This window comes from Procambarus clarkii, chromosome 90 (genome assembly GCF_040958095.1).
Source record: "Procambarus clarkii isolate CNS0578487 chromosome 90, FALCON_Pclarkii_2.0, whole genome shotgun sequence".
Taxonomy (NCBI): domain Eukaryota; kingdom Metazoa; phylum Arthropoda; class Malacostraca; order Decapoda; family Cambaridae; genus Procambarus; species Procambarus clarkii.
In genome coordinates, this window is record NC_091239.1 from 9,952,104 (window position 1) to 9,976,008 (window position 23,905).

Here is a 23,905-nt window from a genome sequence, read left to right on the forward strand (position 1 = left end):
TGGGGTGCACAATACACTACCTCCTTCAAGATAAGTATGGGGGTGCACAATACACTACCTTCTTCAAGATAAGTATGGGGGTGCACAATACACTACCTCCTTCAAGATAAGTATGGGGGTGCACAATACACTACCTTCTTCAAGATAAGTATGGGGGTGCACAATACACTACCTTCTTCAAGATAAGTATGGGGGTGCACAATACACTAGCCGCCTCCAAGATGAGTATGGGGTACACAATACACTAGCCGCCTCCAAGATAAGTATGGGGTACACAATACACTAGCCGCCTCCAAGATAAGTATGGGGTACACAATACACTAGCCGCCTCCAAGATGAGTATGGGGGTGCACAATACACTAGCCGCCTCCAAGATGAGTATGGGGGTACACAATACACTAGCCGCCTCCAAGATAAGTATGGGGGTACACAATACACTAGCCGCCTCCAAGATGAGTATGGGGGTGCACAATACACTAGCCGCCTCCAAGATGAGTATGGGGTACACAATACACTAGCCGCCTCCAAGATAAGTATGGGGGTACATAATACACTAGCCGCCTCCAAGATAAGTATGGGGTGCACAATACACTAGCCGCCTCCAGCGGAAACAATCAATATGGCATTTCTGTTTTAGTCATTAAATCCATCGGTTTCGTTATCTAGCGGTTGTCGCTCGATATTACGACCAATTCCCGCTAACCTTTTGTGATAATTTGTTTCCAGTAAACAATTGTTGCGGTACAGTAATTAATACTTTTGTTCACATGTTTTTTCTCATTTATTTTCTCATATTTCTCTCATTTTTCTCTCATATTTTCTCATTTATATAAATGAATTATATCATTTCTTAAGACGATATTTTAAATTCTTATTTTTCCGCTAATTTACTACTGTTATCTTGAGAAGTTATCTTGAGATGATTTCGGGGCTTTAGTGTCCCCGCGGCCCGGTCCTCGACCAGGCCTCCACCCCCAGGAAGCAGCCCGTGACAGCTGACTAACACCCAGGTACCTATTTTACTGCTAGGTAACAGGGGCATAGGGTGAAAGAAACTCTGCCCAATGTTTCTCGCCGGCGCCTGGGATCGAACCCAGGACCACAGGATCACAAGTCCAGCGTGCTGTTCGCTCGGCCGACCGGCTCCCTCTGACATACTCACTCTATGTAAATTATATCAATGTTATACTGTTCAATTGACATTGCAGTTGGCATCCATGAGGGAGGGAGCCGGTCGGCCGAGCGAACAGCACGCTGGACTTGTGATCCCGTGGTCCCGGGTTCCATCCCAGGCGCCGGCGAGAAACAATGGGCAGAGTTTCTTTCACCCTATGCCCCTGTTACCTAGCAGTAAAATAGGTACCTGGGTGTTAGTCAGCTGTCACGGGCTGCTTCCTGGGGGTGGAGGCCTGGTCGAGGACCGGGCCGCGGGGACACTAAAAGCCCCGAAATCATCTCAAGATAACCTCCTCGTCGCAGCCTAGTTAATGGTCAGTTTATGTGACACCAGCCTTAAGTTGGGTCAGATTCACGAAGCAGTTACGCAAGCACTTACGAACCTGTACATCTTTTCTGTATCTTTAGCGGCTTTGTTTACAATTATTAAACAGTTAATGAGCTCCGAAGCACCAGGAGGCTGTTTGTAACAATAACAACAGTTGATTGGAAAATTTTCATGCTTGTAAACTGTTTAATAAATGTAACCAAAGCCGACAAAGATTGAGGAAAGATGTACACATTCGTAAGTACATGCGTAACTGCTTCGTGAATCTGGCCTCACGGGATTTATCAGGGGTTAATACAACCACATACGAAACCAGTACATCTTTCCTTTATCATGGCGGCTTTGTTTACATTTATGAATCGGTTGTTATAAACAACTTCGTAGCGCTTCGGAACTCATACACTGTTACGTAAATGTAAGCAAAGCCGCCGTGGTGTGTGAAAAGATGTAAAGGTTTCGTAAGTGGTTGAATAAATTCTTGACTCCTACAACCCCTCACGTTGTTGTTGTTAAAGATTCGCTACCTGGAACAAAAAGTTCCAAGTAGCACGGGCTATGGTGAGCCCGCAGAGTTTAAAATCCCTCACGTCTCTGTCGTTCTCCTCTCCTCTTCAGGAGCTCCTGCCACGGGAGTCCTCTTGCCCTTCATCTTATCCAGGATCCTCTGTTTGATCCTCCTGGCGTAAGCTCTCTTGGCTGCAGAGTACCTCAGGTGCGACTCTCTCGTCTCGTCCTCTTTCTGTGCCTCTTGTAGCTGCCTCGCCCTTACCTGCTCGATCTCGTTCAAGAGCTCCTCTCGCTTCCTGACCTTCTCTTGGGCGGCCTGAAGAACAGAGAGGGAAGGGAACGATAAAGTTTGTGTTTTAAGAAGATATAGTTACTGTGGGTGTAAGATATAGTCCCCATGAGTGTAAGATATAGTCCCTGTGGGTGTAAGATATAGTTCCTGTGGGAGGGGAAGAGTGGGACAGAGCAGTGTAATCTTAGAAGATTACAGAAGTAGCCTAAGGGGGCTAGAAATAGCCTAAGCTACTCTATCCCTTTGAGATGTATTTCTTTCTTGTCTCAATAAACATACTTGAACTTGATCTTACCCCAAACCAAACCGACTTACCCTAATAATATTCACCTCAACTTGACATGTAATCTGTACTATACACATAAATATACGACCGGTCGAGTGACACAAACTTTGTATTAAAAAGGGATGCATAAACTGTTTATTTAATAAATTAATCTTGCACTTTTAGAACAAGTTCATAGTGATCATTGTGAAATCTGCTGAGAGTGGAGAATTGATAATAGAATTAGTGCCTTGTAAAAGAAAATTGATGACCTATTTTATATTAATAATATTAGCCGAAATATTTCACAGAAGTATTAAAAGGCGGCAAATACAAATTTGTCCCCCCCCCTCCCCAACGATGGACTCGGGAGGGTGGGGGCTATATGTAATATAATATAACACCTTTACAAAGAAGATTAGGTGTTATAAGCTTATCATATAGACGTTGGATGTCAAGTTATTAATAAGGAGGGATGTCACATGTTGAAATTTAAAATTGATTGAGATTGGGTATATTAGCAAAGTTTTTAAGTTTATAAATGATGAGAGAAACGGGTGTTGTTAATCAGTGGTGTTTTATGGAAAGGTTAATAGAGGTTTGTAGGATATTTTTATTTTTCTGTTTGAGTTTAGTGGATGATTGGATTTGGTAGTTTCCTAGCATTTAATACGAGGTGGTCATTGTACAAACCAAGTGTAAATCAATGGGATAACTATGATCGAGAAGAAAAGTAATTATAGTTACCCATTCATTGTGTGGGTTTTCTCTTATGGGTCTGGCTGACGAATATATCACTCAGAACTTGTTAGTAAGCTTTCAAATGCACTAATTACATGAACACTTATGAAAATTAGAGGTTTATCTACTTTATTTAGTCTTTATTGAATGTACCAAGGCGTAATAACGACGACATTCGACGTTAGATAGGCAGGTGTTTGTTGAATTGCGGTACTGTGCAAAGACTGACAGTTTACTCAGAACCAGTCTCAATTACAATGCTATTGCCTTAATTAGTTTTGCAATGCTTAAATCTCCCCTAAACACCACGAACGTATATTCATATACTTGATTTATGTAATGGATGCACAAATTCACATATAATTATGACTGAAGTTGATAAAGCAGTATTGTTTAATAGCCACAGCCAGTCCTCATTCATATAGAATAACTTGTATCTTGTAGTGTTTTTACCCTCTTTGATCATTGGAACATGGAATTGTTTTGGAGATAATGATGTTACGTTATGTTTCGTTACGTGAGGTTTCGTGAGCACATATTTGGAGTTTGAAATTACGACTTTTTATACCGAAAATATGCCAATTAGTGAAAACGGTGATGGGTCAAATTTTACCCAAAGGTCCCCTGCAGTTTTGAAAATATCTGAAATTTCGGAAATTTGACTCCTGAGTTTGATTTTTGATCCAAATTCTGACTCTCTGCACCTATTTTAATTTTCAAATTATGACTTTTTATACCGAAAATATGCCAATTACCCGAAAACAGCGATGGGTCATATTTTGCCCAAACCCCCCTGCAGTTTTCAAAATATCTGAAATTTGACTCCTGAGCGTGATTTTCGAGCCAAATCCTGACTCTCTGCACCTATTTTCATTTTCAAATTATGACTTTTTATACCGAAAATATGCCAATTACCCGAAAACAGCGATGGGTCATATTTTGCCCAAACCCTCCTGCAGTTTTCAAAATATCTGAAATTTGACTCCTGAGCGTGATTTTCGAGCCAAATCCTGACTCTCTGCACCTATTTTCATTTTCAAATTATGACTTTTTATACCGAAAATATGCCAATTACTGAAAACAGCGATGGGTCATATTTTGCCCAATCCCCCCTGCACTTTTCAAAATATCTAAAATGTCAGAAATTTGAATCCTAAGCATGATTTTCGAGCCGAATTCTGTCTCTCTGCACCTATTTTCATTTTTAAATTACGACTTTTTATTCCGAAAATATGCCAATTACTGAAAACGGCATGGGTCATATTTTGCCCAAACCCCCCTGCAATTTTAAAAATTTCTGAAATGTCAGAAATTTGACTCCTGAGCGTGATTTATCAGCCGAATTCTGACTCTCTCCACCTATTTTCATTTTCAAATTACTACATTTTATACCGAAAATATGCCAATTATTGAAAACAGCGATAGGTCATATTTTGCCCAAACCCCCCTGCAGTTTTCAATACATCTAAAATGTCGAAAATTTGACTCCTGAGCGTGATTTTTAGGAGAATTCTGACTCTCTGCACCTATTTTCATTTTCAAATTACGACTTTTCATACCGAAAATATGCCAATTACTGAAAACGGCGATGGGTCATATTTTGCCCAAACCCCCCTGCAATTTTCAAAATATTTGAAATGTCTGAAATTTGACTCCTGAGTGTGATTTTTCAGTCGAATTCTGACTCTCTGCACCTATTTTCGTTTTCAAATTACGAATTTTTATACCGAAAATATGCCAATTACTGAAAACGGCGATGGGTCATTTTTTGCCCAAACCCCCCTGCAGTTTTCAAAATATCTAACATGTCGGAAATTTGAGTCCTAAGCGTGATTTTCGAGCCTAATTCTGTCTTTCTGCACCTATTTTCATTTTCAAATTACGACTTTTTATTCCGAAAATATGTCAATTACTGAAAACGACGATGGGTCACATTTTGAACAAACCCCCCTGCAGTTTTTAAAATATCCCAAATATCCTAAATTCGACTCATGGGCCATAATTTAGAGCCAAATTCTGGCTCTCTGCACATATTTTCATTTTGAATTTACGACTTTTTATACAGAAAATATGCCAATTACTGAAAACAGCGATGGGTCACATTTTGCCCAAACCCCTGTTGTTTTCAAAATATCCCAAATATCCTAAATCCTACTCCTGAACCATATTTTGGAGTCAAATTTTGGCTTTCTGTACATAATTGCAATTTGAAACTCCTACTTTTTATAACGAAAATATGCCAATTACTGAGAACGGCGATGCGTCACAATTTGCCCAAACCTCCCTGCAGTTTTCAAAATATCCCAAATCCCACTCCTGAGCCATACTTTGGAGCCAAATTCTGGCTCTCTGCACATATTTTCAGTTTGAAATTACGACTTTTTATAAAAAAAATATGCCAATTACTAAAAACGGCGATGGGTCACATTTTGTCCAAATCCCCTGCAGTTTTCAAAATATTCCAAATATCCCAAATCCGTCTCCTGAGCCATATTTTCGAGCCAAATTCTGGCTCTCTGCACATATTTGCAGTTTGAAATTAAGACTTTTTATACCGAAAATATGCCAATTACTGAAAACGGCGATGAGTCACATTTTGCCCTAACCCCTCCTGCAGTTTTCAAAATATCCCAAATCCGACTCCTGAGCCATATTTTGGAGCCAATTTTTGGCTCTGTACATATTTGCAGTTTGAAATTACGACCTATTATACCGAAAATATGCCAATTACTGAAAACGGCGATGCTTCAGATTTTAATCAAACCATTCAGCAGTTTTCAAAATATCGGAAATATCGCAAATCTGACTCATAAGCATAATTTTTTAGCCATATGTGCCAATGTGCTCACTGCACATATTTGGAGTTTGAAATTACGAATTTTTATACCAAAAATACATATGCCAATTAGTGTATATGCCAACAGAGTTACCAAGAAGTTTGTTTATCGGGTAAACAAATGTCGATGGAATCTCCAACAAAGTGAATGTCCTGAAAGATAGTACTCGAAAGGCAGACCCTGATAGTAGAGCTTTAACAGACAAAAGATACTGTGGCCATTTATAATGCAGTTATTCCCAGAGGCTACCAGATGATCAGAAATATAAAACAAAAGACAGTGGTCCAGTGGTTTAAGGCATGTGCTTGGGAGTATCCAATATGCAGTTCAAATCCTCCTGATGGCTCGTACTGATTATCGCAGAGAACTGGAGGTGTAAACCGCTGTTAATTCGGAGAGGAATTTTGAGGAAGTTACAGTGAACATTCACTGTAACTTCAGATACCAGTGAACATTCTAACTATGTCGCATAAATCTTAGAAACAGGTGAAGATAATTAAAGGGGCTGTATACAATCCACCAGAACACAATAGAAAGCTGAAGTAGGAATAAGAAGTAGTGGAGCTTTAATAATTATCATACAAGGGCCAGCAACAACTGCTTATAGAATAAAGGTAAAGCTTATAATTGCCTTCAATCATAGAGAGATATATTGGTATACAAGAAACCCATGTGCAGGGCCTGATACATGGAGAGAAAAATTAGACACCACCTAAGCAAACTTCATAACCCATTTATGAAAGATAAAAAATGCAAATAAGAGAAAGAAACCAACCAACCTGTGTGTGGAGGTGGTGTTGATACTGGAGATACACCTGTTCGCTGCCTTCCAACTCCTGCCGGAGACGCTGGAGGTGGGCTCGTTCAGTCTCCCGGCTGGCTGCTCGCTCTTCACACCTCCACCAGACAGCATCCACCACAGAAGAAATAATAAAACACACCTATTACGCATGTACATTATATCCTAGCAGAACTGTCTTTCTGTGTCTATCTGTCTCTCTGCACCTCTGTTTGTCTGTCTCATTTTATATCTTTGTTTTTCTCTCTTTATCTATTCTTCTCTGACTTGGTAGAACCGGCATCCTTCAACAAAAAATCCATGAAAAGATATCAGAAATAATTAAAATATATGAACATATACAGCATTTCACAGTCTGTCATCACATCAACATATCCCCTTTTATCTTTCTCTCTCTGTTTCTATCCATCACTGTCTCTGTGGTGGGGGTGTACGGAAGCGGGTGTTGTATCGACGGAGGACCGGAACACGTTCCAGATGTGCGATGAAGTGATTACTTCGACTTCGAGTCGAAGATGCTACTCAGGTCAGCACATGGATTTGTGCTACTAGAACCTATATGTAAGTGACATCAAAATTTCTTCGGCTTAATAAGGGCAAAGTACAATTATAATTTTTTAAAGTTTTGCCAAAATCAGTGTCATTTGTTTTACAATATAGTAATAAAAATAATATGCTTATACATTTTAGGAGGGTCTAGACTCCTGAGTACACAATATAGGGTCATTCACAAAGAGATTGGAAATCACTGTTCAAAAGGGTCGAGCCGGTGGCTGAGTCTCCTCGGATTTGGTATATGAGGGTAAAACATTGTTATTTGGAAAAATGTGTCAACCTCGACCAGCCTATGCTGGGCACCTACCCCACTGTAATCACTATGCAAAGTTAGGTGAGAGTAGGAATAGGCATACTAGTTCCATGCGTCTGGTCTCTAGTCTCGGGCCGACAGACAAACATTGATATATGTGTGTGCATATATATACATGCATATGTAACTCACAATCTATCGAGGTCCTTTTTGAATGCCTCCTTCTTGTGAGTCTTGTGGAGGTGCTGTTTCCATCGGTCCTCCTTAAACTGTTGTTGGTTCCTCACCACCACCCTCGCCCACCTCGCCTCCTCCTCCAGGTGCTCTCTCACTCGCTCCTCCTTTTCCTTCACCTGTCTTGCTCTCTCCTTCAGCACCTGTGGGAGAGGATTGAACATGGTCACACCTGTAAGGAAATGTTCGAACACTGCCACACACCTGTAGAAAGATACTTTATAATTTACACAGGCATGTAAATTGGTGGTTCAAAACCTGGTGGTCACACTTGCAGGGAGGTGTTCGAACATTGTCACGTACACAATTATGTAATTGCATACGTATTTACATACACGCATGTAATTGTGTGGTATTACAACATTCAAGACGTAACACCAATGTTGTTTTAGATTCAGCTCCTTGGAACAAAAATATTTTGTTCTTTTAATTGGCTGTACTGTACTTAATTGTACTTTAATTGGCTGTTGATTGCCAGCAATCAACAGCCAATTAAAACACAACTATATTCTACCCACTTCAAAACCCCGAACCAATATGGAAGCAGCAAGAGGAAGTATGAACCAATATGGAAGCAGCAAGAGGAAGCATGAACCAATATGGAAGCAGCAAGAGGAAGTATGAACCAATATGGAAGCAGCAAGAGGAAGTATGAACCAATATGGAAGCAGCAAGAGGAAGTATGAACCAATATGGAAGCAGCAAGTGGAAGTATGAACCAATATGGAAGCAGCAAGAGGAAGTATGAACCAATATGGAAGCAGCAAGAGGAAGTATGAACCAATATGGAAGCAGCAAGAGGAAGTATGAACCAATATGGAAGCAGCAAGAGGAAGTATGAACCAATATGGAAGCAGCAAGAGGAAGTATGAACCAATATGGAAGCAGCAAGAGGAAGTATGAACCAATATGGAAGCAGCAAGAGGAAGCATGAACCAATATGGAAGCAGCAAGTGGAAGTATGAACCAATATGGAAGCAGCAAGAGGAAGTATGAACCAATATGGAAGCAGCAAGTGGAAGTATGAACCAATATGGAAGCAGCAAGAGGAAGTATGAACCAATATGGAAGCAGCAAGAGGAAGTATGAACCAATATGGAAGCAGCAAGAGGAAGTATGAACCAATATGGAAGCAGCAAGAGGAAGTATGAACCAATATGGAAGCAGCAAGTGGAAGTATGAACCAATATGGAAGCAGCAAGAGGAAGTATGAACCAATATGGAAGCAGCAAGAGGAAGTATGAACCAATATGGAAGCAGCAAGAGGAAGTATGAACCTATATGGAAGCAGCAAGAGGAAGTATGAACCAATATGGAAGCAGCAAGTGGAAGTATGAACCAATATGGAAGCAGCAAGAGGAAGTATGAACCAATATGGAAGCAGCAAGTGGAAGTATGAACCAATATGGAAGCAGCAAGAGGAAGTATGAACCAATATGGAAGCAGCAAGAGGAAGTATGAACCAATATGGAAGCAGCAAGAGGAAGTATGAACCAATATGGAAGCAGCAAGTGGAAGTATAAACCAATATGGAAGCAGCAAGAGGAAGTATGAACCAATATGGAAGCAGCAAGAGGAAGTATGAACCAATATGGAAGCAGCAAGAGGAAGTATGAACCAATATGGAAGCAGCAAGAGGAAGTATGAACCAATATGGAAGCAGCAAGAGGAAGTATGAACCAATATGGAAGCAGCAAGTAGAAGTATGGGCCAATAGGCCTTCTGCAGTTACTTCCATTCTTATGTTCTCATGTCCAAGTTATACCCATTGTTTCGTGTTCTGTCTTGTGTTTGTCACAAGTTTGTTTACCTGAACCAAAACTTTTGTATCATATCACCTCACCCAATAAAGTATAAGTCAGCAACGCTCTTGAGCCAGGCAAGTCCACTACGGGCTCACCATAGCCCGTGCTACTTGGAACTTGTTCCGAATAGCTAAATCTATTACAACAACGAGTATAAGTACGATGAATTTGTGTGTGTAAATTAAGTGTTTGAAAATGTAATAAGCCATTACGAAACGCGTTCAGGCGCCAGACCATAAATAAAAATGAATTTTGGAGAATTGATATTTCCATTACCACCAACAGTGAAGAAAAACATAAGAAATAATGAGAAAATTGGTGTTAGAATTATTAATCTTACCTTTTCGGTCATATTCAACAATATATACGAGTTCTTACACTTATGTAAAGCCTAGCACGCATAGCGCTTCGGGCAGGTCCCTAATCCTAATTGTTTCCCGGAACACGACCCGCCAAATCGTTTAACAATCAGGTACCCATTCACTGCAGGGTGAACAGAGGCTCCGGTTAAGGATCTCTAGGAACAATAGTACAGTCCCTGGTGAGGACGTATCACCTGGTGCAAGAGCCCAGTCAATCTCCCTGACCAGGATACGAACCCAGGCCAAAGCGCTCGCAAAGTGCCGGGCGAGTACTTTACCACTGCTCCACGGGGGAGTGCTAAACATTTTACGTTTGCTTAGTTCTGGATAGACATTTGCCATCCCTGAACCCATGTTGGAGGTGTGTCACAAAGTTCATTCTCTCCAGATATGCTACTAGCATTCGGAGAAATATTCGAACACTACAACACCTGTGGGGAGACATTCGAACACTATGACACCTGTGGGGAGACATTCGAACACTACGACACCTGTGGGGAGACATTCGAACACTACCACACCTGTGGGGACACATTCGAACACTACCACACCTGTGGGGACACATTCGAACACTACCACACCTGTGGGGAGACATTCGAACACTACCACACCTGTGGGGAGACATTCGAACACTACCACACCTGTGGGGAGACATTCGAACACTACCACACCTGTGGGGAGACATTCGAACACTACCACACCTGTGGGGAGACATTCGAACACTACCACACCTGTTACTGCACCTAATGCATTGGAGAGATAAAACCCGCTACACGTTTCTTTTCACCTGATGCCGCTGCTCACCTTGTAGTAAATAGCTTATGTGGGTTTCATCCTGGGTAAGGTCAATAGTTAGCCAAGGGGGAGATCTAGATAAGCCTAAGTACAGGTTTCTTGTCTTCGGCAACGAAAGCAACAACAAAAGTACAATATCTTAGTTAGTGATTCAGGTTCATTTTCTTTAGTGATGTACAAAGAAAACGATATAAAAATATCATTAACTAAAATAAACGTTTAAGACCTTAGGGCACCTCGATAAAGTGAGCAAATTCTTCAACACGTAGATTTCAATTAGGGATTTTTTTCTTTTTGGAGGAGGGAGTGTAATTGGTTATAGCGCCTGCCATCCACTTCCAGGCTTCCCCTTCACCCACCTGCTCATGGATGGTGTGGGCTCTCTGCTTTGGTGTTGTGGGGGCGGGTGTCGTGGGAACGAGGGTTCGAGCCCTCGTCACTATTCGCTGCCTTTTCTGTGCCTCTCGCTGAAGTTCTTCCACGCTCCTCTTTGCCAGGTCCTTCTCCACCTTCGCCGGCGACTGCTGCTGCGTCTCCTTTTGCCAGGTAAGGGTGGAAAGGAACCAACAGAATGAGCGGTTGGTAGAGTGAAGACAGGGTAAAAATACGTAGTTTTGCTGTTCTTGACATGTGGCTTTATAGAAATACAAACATCAATCATAAATTTTCTGTAATCAGATCTTCTGTAATTTGTATAAATAAAATAATAATTATTATAAAATTTGTATTATGCCATACAAATGATTTAATGTTTACATATCAATTTGTGTACTGTCAGGAATAGCTGAAAATAATAAAAAAATAATGTGATAATGGAGGTAAGATAAAGTTAGAAACGAAGAAAAGAATAATAAGAGAAAATCAAGAAATGGATGAGGGGGTCGAGAGAGGGGAGTGTAAGATGGATGAGAATTCACTGAGAGGAGGATGTCAGATGAATGAGAAATGGCTGAAAGATGAGTGACAAACGGACGAAAAATGAGTGAGGGACGGATGAAAGTTGAATGAGAGACGGGTGAAGGGCGAGTAAGCAAAGTACTACGGTGGACACTCATACAATGAGTCACGGTGGACACTCATACAATGAGTCAGTCCTCGGTGGGTATCGATCGTGAAACCCCGACAGAAAACAACCATTCTGCATACACAGCCATACAGTTTCGGTGAGAATTATTTCTGAAACATATTAGTCCAATATGATATAAGGTAGACATAAAAATACACATAATATATAATGGTGTGAATATTTGTATACAATGTATTATTTTACACCCAAATAAAATAATTATTACACTTTTCGCCATATTTATTCAGTTTCACACAGGCTATAATATATGTAAAATATATTTTCTCGTTCAAAAGAGTTAATTATCTCATGAAAAAGTAAATTACAATAGTTCATTTTCTCATAAAAAGTTAATTTTCTCATAAACAAGATCAGTTCCTCACAAAAAAAGTTAATTTCCTCATAAAAAAGTAAATATCATCATAATACTTTATCGCTAACCTCACTGAGTGTGACGTCATGGAGCTGAGCTCGTAGTCTCTCTATTTTCCTGCGAATAACCGCGTCCTCTCTACTCTCCAGTTTCCTGCTCGACTCTTGCCTCTTCTGGGTGTCGCCTCTGGTGGCGCATTGAGCCAGTTCTCTCATCTTGGCGGCGTCGTGGCTTGTGAGGCAAATTTTGAGACGCTGGTGACTTCTGCGAGTTAGATCAGCGAAATCTTTCTGCCCACCTCGTTCCCGCGTCCATTTGGTGATCTTGGTCGCCATGTTTGTTGTTAGACGCCGTAGCCATGGCAACGCGGCGTCATTATTCCTCCATTTAAGAGTGTTCGTATGTTATAGAATGGCTTCATTTGCTGTGAGTATCTTATTTTTGTGTCATGCAACACTATGTAGCACAACATAATAAATAGATTTCAGCATTCAAAACCAGGCTGTAAAAGTACAAGCTTCATAATTTTAATTATGTATTTTGTGCTTGATCAATATCTCATAGTTTAAAAAGCGGTACAGTATTTAGTTCATGTTTATTTGGTTCAAGTTCACGTATGTTTATTGAGACAAGAAAGAAATGCATCTCAAAGGGATAGAGTAGTTTAGGCTATTTCTACCCCCTATTTATTTGGTTACTATCCGATTGGCGGGTGGTGTTCAAGGGAAAACTAGTAGGGTAAGGCTTACTATTGGGAAGGGAAAGCTCTCAGCCTGTTAACAAGAGTCAGAAGCAGTCTACTCCTATACACACCTGTGTAGCATCAAGAACCTCACACCCTGTCCTTTGCAGGCATGCTATTCTGACCTTCCTGTATAAGTTAAATTGAGACGATATCACAGTCTTTTGTTGATATTGCCTAGTTACAGCCCCGTTCCTGTGCTAGGTAAGTCCACTACGGGCTCACCATAGCCCGTGCTACTTGGAACTTTTTGTTCCTAGAAGCAGAATCTTAAACAACAGCAACAACAGTCTTTTGTATAATGAAAAAGACGGATCACGTGACTTGGGTACCTCCGGACGGTATACGAGTCTATCGATCTACCGGACGGTACAGGAGTCGATCGATCTACCGAACGGTACAGGAGTTGATCGATCTACCGAACGGTACAGGAGTCGATCGATCTACCGAACGGTACAGGAGTTGATCGATCTACCGAACGGTACAGGAGTCGATCGATCTACCGAACGATACAGGAGTTGATCGATCTACCGGACGGTACAGGAGTCGATCGATCTACCGAACGGTACACGAATCTACCGTCTTCTCGTTATTTTTGCCAAGGGCCAAAGCATGTGTTAGACTAGGTAAGGGGAGGTAAGGTTAGGATAGATTAGGTTGGGCAGTCAGAGGTTTGTTTACGATAAGTTAAGTGTGGATTGGCTATGCTTTGTTTAAGTTTAGACAGATTATATTTAGCAAAGTTAGATTAGATTGGTTTATGTTCGGTAAATTTAGTTAGATTGGGTTAGGCTATGTTAGATTAGGCAAGTGCAACATAGATTAGATTTGGTTAGGTTAGTGAAGCATAGGTCGGAGGCCAGGTCGACGACCGGGCCGCGGGGACGCTAAGCCCCGGAAGCACCTCAAGGTAAGGTTGGTTTGGTTAAGTTTTGAATAGTACCAAATTCTACTATCTAATTACTTAATACGTCAATGTTTATACTATGGTGCACATAGTTACAGAAAGTACTATCTAAACAAGATGATGGGTTGGAATGTGTTATTTTTTTTTTGAGATATATACAAGAGTTGTTACATTCTTGTACAGCCACTAGTACGTGTAGCGTTTCGGGCAGGTCCTTAATCCTATGGTCCCTGGAATACGATCCCCTGCCGCGAAGAATCGTCTTTTCATCCAAGTACACATTTTACTGTTGCGTTAAACAGAGGCTACAGTTAAGGAATTGCGCCCAGTAAATCCTCCCCGGCCAGGATACGAACCCATGACATAGCGCTCGCGGAACGCCAGGCGAGTGTCTTACCACTACACCACGGAGACTGCATATTGCAGCTGCTGAGGTCAGACAGCAGTGTGCTGAGTGAGATCATTGGCTCCTCCCTCAGGTTCCCTCCCTCTCTCATCACCCCTACCCTCCTTCCCTGCCGTCTCCCTCCCTAAGCACCTACCATGGCGTGATCCTCGCCCCTTACATTGATCACCTGCTGCTTGAGCTGTTGTCGCTGCCACTTGACCTCTATGTAGCACAGACGAAAATGAATGTATTGCAAGGAAATGTAGATGTTTATCTCTGAGAATATTTGGCAATATGTTTATTGTTTGTGATGTGTGTCTATGTATGTATTAACACGATGTACTGAACGGGGTGAGAATAGCTTGAGCTACCTCATCCCTTTGTGTGTATTTTACCTCAATAAACTTATTTCAATTTCAATTTCAATGTATTGCATGTTGGTTATCATTGTAAAATGCACTCCAATCACCTTATGTGGGTGAGTGGTCAATAACCTACTGCACAACATGTAGAACATGCATCTAATTCTGTCTATGTGAGACAGACGAGGAGGCATGCTAGTTAGTATAGGATCTTCTCGACGGGTTATCTTGAAATGATTTCGGGGCTTAGCGTCCCCGCGGCCCGGTCGTCGACCAGGCCTCCTGGTTGGCGGACTGATCAACCAGGCTGTTGGACGCGGCTGCTCGCAGCCTGACGTACGAGTCACAGCCTGGTTGATCAGGTATCCTTTGGAGGTGCTTATCCAGTTCTCTCTTGAACACTGTGAGGGGTCTGCCAGTTATGCCCCTTATGTGTAGTGGAAGCGTGTTGAACAGTCTCGGGCCTCTGATGTTGATAGAGTTCTCTCTCAGAGTACCAGTTGCACCTCTGTTTTTCAACGGGGGTATTCTGCACATCCTGCCATGTCTTCTGGTCTCATGTGTGGAGTGTAGTGTGGGTATATAGTGTAGAGTGTAGTGTGGGTATATAGCCCTCGCTGCAGAAAACATTACACAAAAGTTCAGTTCTAGTTTACAAACTTCACAGTAAACCCTGGACTAGCAAACGAAACAAATAAACTAATAATAATTCATAAATTTGATAACTTCCTACATTTACAATGTAAATATGCAATATTACATAGCACATGAGAAACTAATTTACAACGACCATATTGTAGAGTATATATATGTGAGAGGAACAAGGAGGGAAATTATTAGGGGAAAGCACCAAGCCATTACGAGTATATAGCACTGGGAAGGGGTCAGGATAAGGATTAGGGATGGGACGGAGGGAAAGGAATGGTGTCTCAACCACTTGGACAGTTGGGGATTGAACACCGACCTGCATGAAGCGAGACCGTCGCCCTACCGTCTAGCTTAAGTGGTTGGGCGTGAGAGGAACAAGTGGAGTTACTGGAAATGAAGATATATGTCAATCCATACTCTCCCATCCCAGTGGTGCGGAATTCCTGGCTAATATACCGTGTTCACCGGCCATAAACAACGTTCGTGTGTTCCCATGTGTGGCAGCACCTTGCATCAGCAGCAGTCACCATGGGGCCGGTAGTGTTGTGTTGTGTGTTGAAGGAGGTGGACCTCTAGCTCTCGTGTGGGTATATTGCCTGGAGTGTCGTGTGGGTATATTGCGTAGTGTCGTGTGGGTATATTGCCTGGAGTGTCGTGTGGGTATATTGCGTAGTGTCGTGTGGGTATATTGCCTGGAGTGTCGTGTGGGTATATTGTCTGGAGTGTCGTGTGGGTATATTGCGTAGTGTCGTGTGGGTATATTGCCTGGAGTGTCGTGTGGGTATATTGCGTAGTGTCGTGTGGGTATATTGCCTGGAGTGTCGTGTGGGTATATTGCGTAGTGTCGTGTGGGTATATTGCCTGGAGTGTCGTGTGGGTATATTGCCTGGAGTGTCGTGTGGGTATATTGTCTGGAGTGTCGTGTGGGTATATTGTCTGGAGTGTCGTGTGGGTATATTGTCTGGAGTGTCGTGTGGGTATATTGTCTGGAGTGTCGTGTGGGTATATTGCCTGGAGTGTCGTGTGGGTATATTGCCTGGAGTGTCGTGTGGGTATATAGTGTGGAGTGTCGTGTGGGTATATTGCCTGGAGTGTCGTGTGGGTATATAGTGTAGAGCGTAGTGTGGGTATATAGTGTAGAGTGTAGTGTGGGTATATAGTGTAGAGTGTAGTGTGGGTATATAGTGTAGAGTGTAGTGTGGGTATATAGCCTGAAGTACCGCGTACGTACATAAGCTTGAGTATCGTACTCCAGCCTATGACTCATTCACTACACTACCCAGGGTAGTGTAGTGAACGAGTCTGGCTATTGATCACTGACACTAACTATGTTATTGAGGTATGTGGGTATTGATCCCAATGACACCGTGTAATGAAGGTGCTGCTAGTAGAACTATTATTATTAAACTGTCATCCTCACTTCTGTGGAAATAAACATTACATTCCCCTGGACTCAATAGTCTTATTAAGACTACTCAATAGCTCGGTCGATGGAGCTTTGGCCTCATACGCCTGGGGTCCAGGGTTCGAGTCTCCTAGAGTGAATGGAACTACTACACTAATTCTACAGCTCCATCTATCGCCACGATAGACTATTGTTCTCAATTCTACAGCCGTCCTGCTGGGGAAATGACGAGCTACAGACATTGGGAAACGTTACATTATGTTCTTTGGTATTGATTCCCAGAAGTGGGAGAGCCTTGGGCCAGGTTCACGAAGCACTTACGCAAGTACTTACGAATGTGTACATCTTTCCTCAATCTTTGACGGCTTTGGTTACATTTATTAAACAGTTTACAAGCATGAAAACTTCCCATTCAACTGTTGATATTGTTATAAACAGTCTCCTGGTGCTTCGGAGCTCATTAACTGTTTAATAATTGGAAACAAAGTCCCCAAAGATTGAGAAAAGATGTACAGGTTCGTAAGTGTTTGCGTAAGTGCTTTCGTGAATCTGGCCCCTTGTCGTACACCATCCGTACCGTTAGCTGTGGGGATGGTGGTACCTCGGTACCGTCTGCTCTGGGAAGGTAGAAGAATCTTAATAAAATGTCATTCAGAACACATCACCTATGTGAGACCAACCCTACAATATGCAGCCAGTCTTATAGTCTATACCTGAAACAGGTAATGAATCTAAAAATGATGTCGATGACTGCAACGAAGCTCCTTTCAAAATTACGTGCGATAGGATAGGAGGGAAGACTAGAGGAACTTATCCTTACGACGAAAACAAGAGGATAGAGAGAAGAGAGGCGAATGTGAGAGAACATATCCTAAGGTATTGATAAGTTACATATAAAGTAACTGTATACAATTAATTCACCCGGGCACTGCCCCGCTCCTGTGCCAGGTAAGTCCACTACGGGCTCACCATAGCCCGTGCTACTTGGAACTTTTTGTTCCCAGTAGCTGATTCTTAAGCAACAACAACAATTAATTCCACAAGCGAACGAGTGTAAGCTTGAAACACACATGAGTTAAGAGGTAAGATTAGTTTTAAGCTTGAGAATAGTAGGACAATTAAATGACCCAAACGGGCAGGTTGTGCACGTAAACAAATCTATAATTTGGAAAGTAGATATGATTGTATACATTTAAGTATGGAATTAGACAACAAGGGGTGGCTGCCAAGGCGGGGTCCAAGAGCTGAAGTTCGAGCCTGTAGGCAGAAACTGGGAGTATAAGTAATTACGCTCTAACGGCAGGAATTTCATCAATTAACTTCGAAAGGTATATTTAACACAAGCGTTGAAAGATAAGAGATAAGATAGCAAAATGGTGTGTATGTGTGTGTACTCACCTATTTGTGCTTGCGGGGGTTGAGCTCTGGCTCTTTGGTCCCGCCTCTCAACCGTCAATCAACAGGTGTACAGATTCCTGAGCCTATTGGGCTCTATCATATCTACACTTGAAACTGTGTATGGAGTCAGCCTCCACCACATCACTGCCTAATGCATTCCATTTGTCAACCACTCTGTGTGTGTGTGTGTGTGTGTGTGTGTGTGTGTGTGTGTGTGTGTGTGTGTGTGTGTGTGTGTGTGTGTGTGTGTGTGTGTGTGTGTGTGTGAGGTGGGGGGTGTTATACACCGCTGACTAACGTGGGACAGAGCGGTAAACCAGTACACATTTGGTAGTGATAGCGCAAGCCTCGCCTCTCTCTCTCTCTCACTCGATCGACTTAACTGCTAATTTAAGGTAAGTAACTGTGTATATACATCATCTATGAATTTACCTTCCACGGAAAGAGCTCAAGCTCCTGGACCCCACCTTTGAAGCAACTCCCAACGTTGCTCTAGTAACTGCCACAATTCACAATTTAAAATTACCTGACAACACTTCACAATCCTCTGACAATGTTACAGTAAGTTAATGCGTTTGTTTGGATACGTCAGGTGTTATGTGTTACAAATCTCCTTGGTGTGTAGGGATACGTTATGTGTCACTAATCACGTGGTGACACATTTACAACATATGGTGTTTGTCTGTATATGGTGTTTGGGGTCCTCCTCTCTACCTCTAGTGAGCTCTGAAACCTTCACTGATAAAGTTTCTGGTGATATCACTGTTTGCGTGTGTGTATTCACCTAGTTGTGCTTGCGGGGGTTGAGCTCTGCTCTTTTCTCCCGCCTCTCAACTGTCAATCAATCAACCTTCCCCCCACCCCCATACATACACATCCCTAGGAAGCAGCCCTTAACAGCTGTCTAGCTCCCAGGTACCAATTTACTGTTGAGTGTGTGTGCGTGTGTGAGAGAGTGCATGTGCGTGCGTGTGTGCTGGTCATTGTCACTCGTATTCCCAACACTTATAGTAATCAACATGTCACAGTAGAGTTGTTTCGTGAATTATTAATGCGGTATTTCCAATTAAGTTCCAATCTTGTCATTTGCAGTTAGATATCGCGTAAATAATTCATACATAATCAGACAACTAAGGTGTTCAAGGAGACTTGGTGTGAATGAAGGAAATAGGTGAGCATAGTGACGTAACTGTTATATCATGAATAAGCAATCTATCAGCTGTCGGAATTAAACACTGGACTTCCGCCTCCCACGATAGCAGTGATGTGTGTGTGTGTGTGTGTGTGTGTGTGTGTGTGTGTGTGTGTGTGTGTGTGTGTGTGTGTGTGTGTGTGTGTGTGTGTGTGTGTAAGCAAGTTGAATCAAGGTTTAACGATTACCGGCCGGTATTAACGAGCCCTGCCTCATCAACAAAGGCCAAATGCTTGTTAATCCAGCATGTGTGTGTGCGTGTGTACTTACCTATCAATACTTACCTATCGGTGACTACCGGAAAGTGAGGTGTATAGCACTTTATGCCCCGCCTACAGGCCTTGTTTCACCTGGTATAATTGAATTATTCTGACGATCGGGTTCTTTGTCGAATTGGATCTTATCGTTGAGAATGGAGGTGGCTTACACAACCTCCTTCAGTATATTTCACGTGTTGACCTCTCGTTCAGGGCACGAATATTGCTTTACATTCCCACCTTCCATATGTGTCCTATTGTCCCCCCCTTTCTCTCAGTTTAAAACTGGTCTTGTTTACCGTGTCTATTCCTCTATCTTGTATGTTGTGATCATGTCTCCTCTGTTTCTTCTCTCTAGCGTTAGGGCTGGCATTGGTATCGTTGCAAACATCTGCAATTTTTCATTTTTTTTTTACTTTTAACAAATTGCAGATTCCAGCAACCTCTACTTTCTGGTGGTCCATCACGACATATTTGTACTTTCGAGCACATAGTTACTATAAGTACTTTCATCATAGGAGGCTGGGTTTGTATATATATATATATATATATATATATATATATATATATATATATATATATATATATATATAAATATATATATATATATATATATATATATATATATATATATATATATATATATATATATATATATATATACACAGGCTTTCTGTCTCCGACGTAACAGTTGCAGGCCTCATAATCACTATATCACAACCCATAAGCAAATAATCAGTATATATATGCAAATTAGCTCATTTATGTGCAAGTTTAGAATTTCTTAAATCTAATTTTACCTATATTTTTCAGAGTTAAATTGTGGGATGAGAAGAATTTCTGCCCCTGCTTGGAAATACCATTAACTGAGGACAGCATAGCCTCATATCGCTGTCAATGACAGCATAGCCTCACATCGCTGTCAATGACAGCATAGCCTCGCATCGCTGTTACTGAGGACAGCATAGCCTCATATCGCTGTCAATGACAGCATAGCCTCGCATCGCTGTCAATGACAGCATAGCCTGGCATCGCTGTTACTGAGGACAGCATAGCCTCATATCGCTGTCAATGACAGCATAGCCTCGCATCGCTGTCAATGACAGCATAGCCTCGCATCGCTGCCACTGAGGCCAACATAACACCACAGCGACCACGAGAGGTCAAGACTTTCTGACTCAACTGCGGACCGCAGCATCTGTCAGCATTCAGTAAGCAGCAGCATATGTGAACGAGGTGCAGCCAGTCATATATATAACACCCACGTCGGCGTACACAAGAGAACTGGCGAGGAACCACAAGTGGAATAGTAAAGACGAACATTTTAGCAATTAAAATAAAAACATTTGAAATATGATTCAACAGGCAAAAAAAATCTGTTGCGAAAAGCATACAAAACAATCCTGGACAAGGTGAAAAATAAAGAAAAGGTAGGAAAGTAAGTAGGGGAAAATCTCAGAGGAAGAACACAGTGAAGAAGGAAGGACAGAGCAGGAAAGGGAGAAGGAAAACAACATATTGGTTCTGCATGTCAGTTCAGCCATTCAACATGGCCGCCAGCTACGACCCAGTCAAGCGCCTTGATGTAAGTACGGAAAACATATCCAACTGCACTGGCCTCTTATTTTACTGCTAATTGATGAATATTAACAATTTCATAACAAATGTCAACCGCTGCCCTTGCTAATGGACAGGTGTTCGTTGCAATGTTAATTACTGATATTGTTTACCAAGTCAAACTATCTCTCAACGTTTCAGTGCATTAAATTGTTTTTTTACAATGTGAAAGTTGCAGCTATGAGACTTAAAGTATTTTAACTAACATTGATGGATATAAGTAGTATCGTACACAACACGAATCACCAATGGATTTTAAAACATACATTCCTTACCTTATTCAACACTAACCTAACTCAACCAAGCCTACAACCCGTTCTCGCACTTGCTTACAGTCAATATTGGCTTATTTAATAAGTGCAAATGTGACATACTAATTGATTGTAAATATTTTAGTTTACCTTGAAAAGCTTCATAAAAAACACCGACCTCACCTAACCTTCTTAGTATGTTAAGATAAGCATCTTATTGCTTCTTAATTACAATTATTACTTAACCTATACCATTGATAGGTAAAGTAATAATTGTAAATAAGAAGCAATAAGATGCTTATCTTAACATACTAAGAAGGTTAGGTCGGTTTTTTCTATGAAGCTTTTCAAGGTAAACTAAAATATTTACAATTAATTAGTATGTCACATATGCACTTATTAAATAAGCCAATATTGACTAAGCAAGTGCGAGAACGGGTTGAAGCCTAACTTCAGTTAATACATCCTAACCACACGATATATAGCGTTTTAACAATCGGAAAACAAGCTTTGTCGAGCCGTCTTGTGTATAATTCAATCATACACCACAATGATATACAACACAGGGGATTATACTATCATTAGGACAGTTCTTTACACAATAATCTTCCGCCCCGATCCGATGATTTCACAATTCTTCTCTCTCTTTTCCCTGTTATGGTTGGTCTTTGTTCACTGTTCTAGATCAGATCCCGCTGCTAGTGGCCATGGGTTTTGGTTAACTTGATGACTAGTATGTGGTTTGAGTCCCTTCCGGACTTACAGTGAGGCGGGAGACTCTCGTTCTCACTGTGAGGCTAGAGTCTCGTTCAGTGCACCTATATTTGTTGCGTTTCTTGTAAATTAACCTGTAATATCACCTACACATTCTTATTAGCGCCTGTACTTGTGCCGTTTCCTTCACAAACCAGCACGTGTTCTACTTGTATCTACAACTGTATCTAAACTTGTACATTCACTAATTTCCTCTCCTTCGTCTGTATTGTACCTGTACCTCTGCCTGTATTTGAATCTGTACGAATATATGTAACATATATGCACTTGTATCCATCCTTGTCCATACATACGATCCTGTACCTGTACTTGTATATGTCTCTGTACTTCATACTGTTATCACCTGTACATATATATATATATATGCAAGATAGTATCTGTAACAAGCGACCTTATTATTAATTTAAGAAAAAATGACTTATTTATTGAATTCTGAAGTTTAATTGTATATGAACAAATCCACAAGGCCCGTGACGAGGATTCGAACCTGCGTCCGAGAGCATCCCAGAAGCTGCCTTAATCAGCTGAGCTACGACATGGTAAAAAGAGTTGAAAAGGAGTTGAAAGGAGTGTAATGAAGTAAGGGCGAAGAGGGAGAACGGCCTATTGACATAGCTCGAGTGCATGGGGGGAGTTGTGTAAAACCCTGGTTTGTGTCTCGGAGAGGCTGCAGGATCCAGTAAGTTCAGTAGAACTTCGGTTTCAACTCCTTTTACCATGTCGTAGCTCAGTCGATTAAGGCAGCGTCTGGGATGCTCTCGGACGCAGGTTCGAATCCTCGTCACGGCCCTTGTGGATTTGTTCATTTGATGCATCACGCAATTGTGATTTCTGTGTTTAATTGTATATATTTGCTCTTCTGTTTCGAAGTGCATTTGTTACTCGTCAAAGAAGATTTAGAATATATTTGTGTTCTTTAAAGATTTCGTTGCAAATCCAATGCTTATCCTAATGTAGAGTTTGTTTGACAATCATTGATTTTTTTATTATTTTATACTAATTGTAGCAGAGCTGTTTGTTATCTTTGATCCATGTTTACGTGTCGGTGGGTCAGGTTACGGTCACGTGTTTGTGTAGTTTGTGACCACGTGGGCAGGTGTTTGTATAGTTTGTGACCACGTGGGCAGGTGTTTGTGTAGTTTGTGACCACGTGGGCAGGTGTTTGTATAGTTTGTGACCACGTGGGCAGGTGTTTGTATAGTTTGTGACCACGTGGGCAGGTGTTTGTGTAGTTTGTGACCACGTGGGCAGGTGTTTGTGTAGTTTGTGACCATGTGGGCAGGTGTTTGTGTAGTTTGTGACCATGTGGGCAGGTGTTTGTGTAGTTTGTGACCATGTGGGCAGGTGTTTGTGTAGTTTGTGACCATGTGGGCAGGTGTTTGTGCATATGTGACTTAATGTTTTTATCGTTCTCCTCTGCTTTTCACGTACCTATTTCTTCACATTTCTTGCTCTCTGTTGCTCCTCATCTTATTCTCTCGTTTCTCATTCTTATTTTCCTATTTTATTCGTCTCCATCTTACCTCTATACACATTTTTCTGCCATCTTCTTCTCCACTCTCCGTCTGTTCGTACG

General features: G+C 41.5%; 2 protein-coding genes across 6 annotated transcripts in view; one reads left to right on the plus strand and one right to left on the minus strand.

Annotated features, from left to right (window-relative positions):
• LOC138359257 (uncharacterized) lies at window positions 1–12,723 on the minus strand. Its single transcript, XM_069318343.1, has 5 exons — window positions 12,457–12,723; window positions 11,309–11,485; window positions 7,946–8,130; window positions 6,926–7,043; window positions 1–2,327 (listed from the first exon to the last, which is right to left on the minus strand). Exons 1-5 carry the CDS (start codon window positions 12,721–12,723, stop codon window positions 2,088–2,090), a joined length of 987 nt encoding a protein of 328 aa, XP_069174444.1. The 3' UTR covers window positions 1–2,087.
• LOC138359256 (rhomboid-related protein 2-like) overlaps window positions 12,677–23,905 on the plus strand; it is a 26,229-nt gene continuing 15,000 nt past the window's right edge. For 3 of the 5 annotated variants that reach the window (XM_069318342.1, XM_069318338.1, XM_069318341.1), the window contains exons 1-2: window positions 18,479–18,633; window positions 20,501–21,272. Coding sequence is in view for 4 of the 5 variants with exons in the window: in XM_069318338.1 (XP_069174439.1) it covers window positions 21,216–21,272 (57 nt within the window). In the remaining variant the exon portion in view is untranslated. Of the gene's footprint in view, window positions 12,815–15,958; window positions 16,019–18,478; window positions 18,634–20,500; window positions 21,273–23,905 lie in introns of those variants that run through there. The other 2 variants (XM_069318340.1, XM_069318339.1) reach the window with 2 other exon arrangements.

Bases quoted from the DNA above. Each gene is read 5' to 3' on its own strand.
- LOC138359257 (XM_069318343.1), bottom strand. From the start codon at position 12,723: ATGGCGACCAAGATCACCAAATGGACGCGGGAACGAGGTGGGCAGAAA. The intron at 11,486-12,456 runs GTTAGCGATAAA...ACCTGGCAAAAG, and splicing joins ATGACGTCACACTCAGTGAG to GAGACGCAGCAGCAGTCGCC. The intron at 8,131-11,308 runs GTGGGTGAAGGG...CCTCTCCCACAG, and splicing joins CCCACACCATCCATGAGCAG to GTGCTGAAGGAGAGAGCAAG.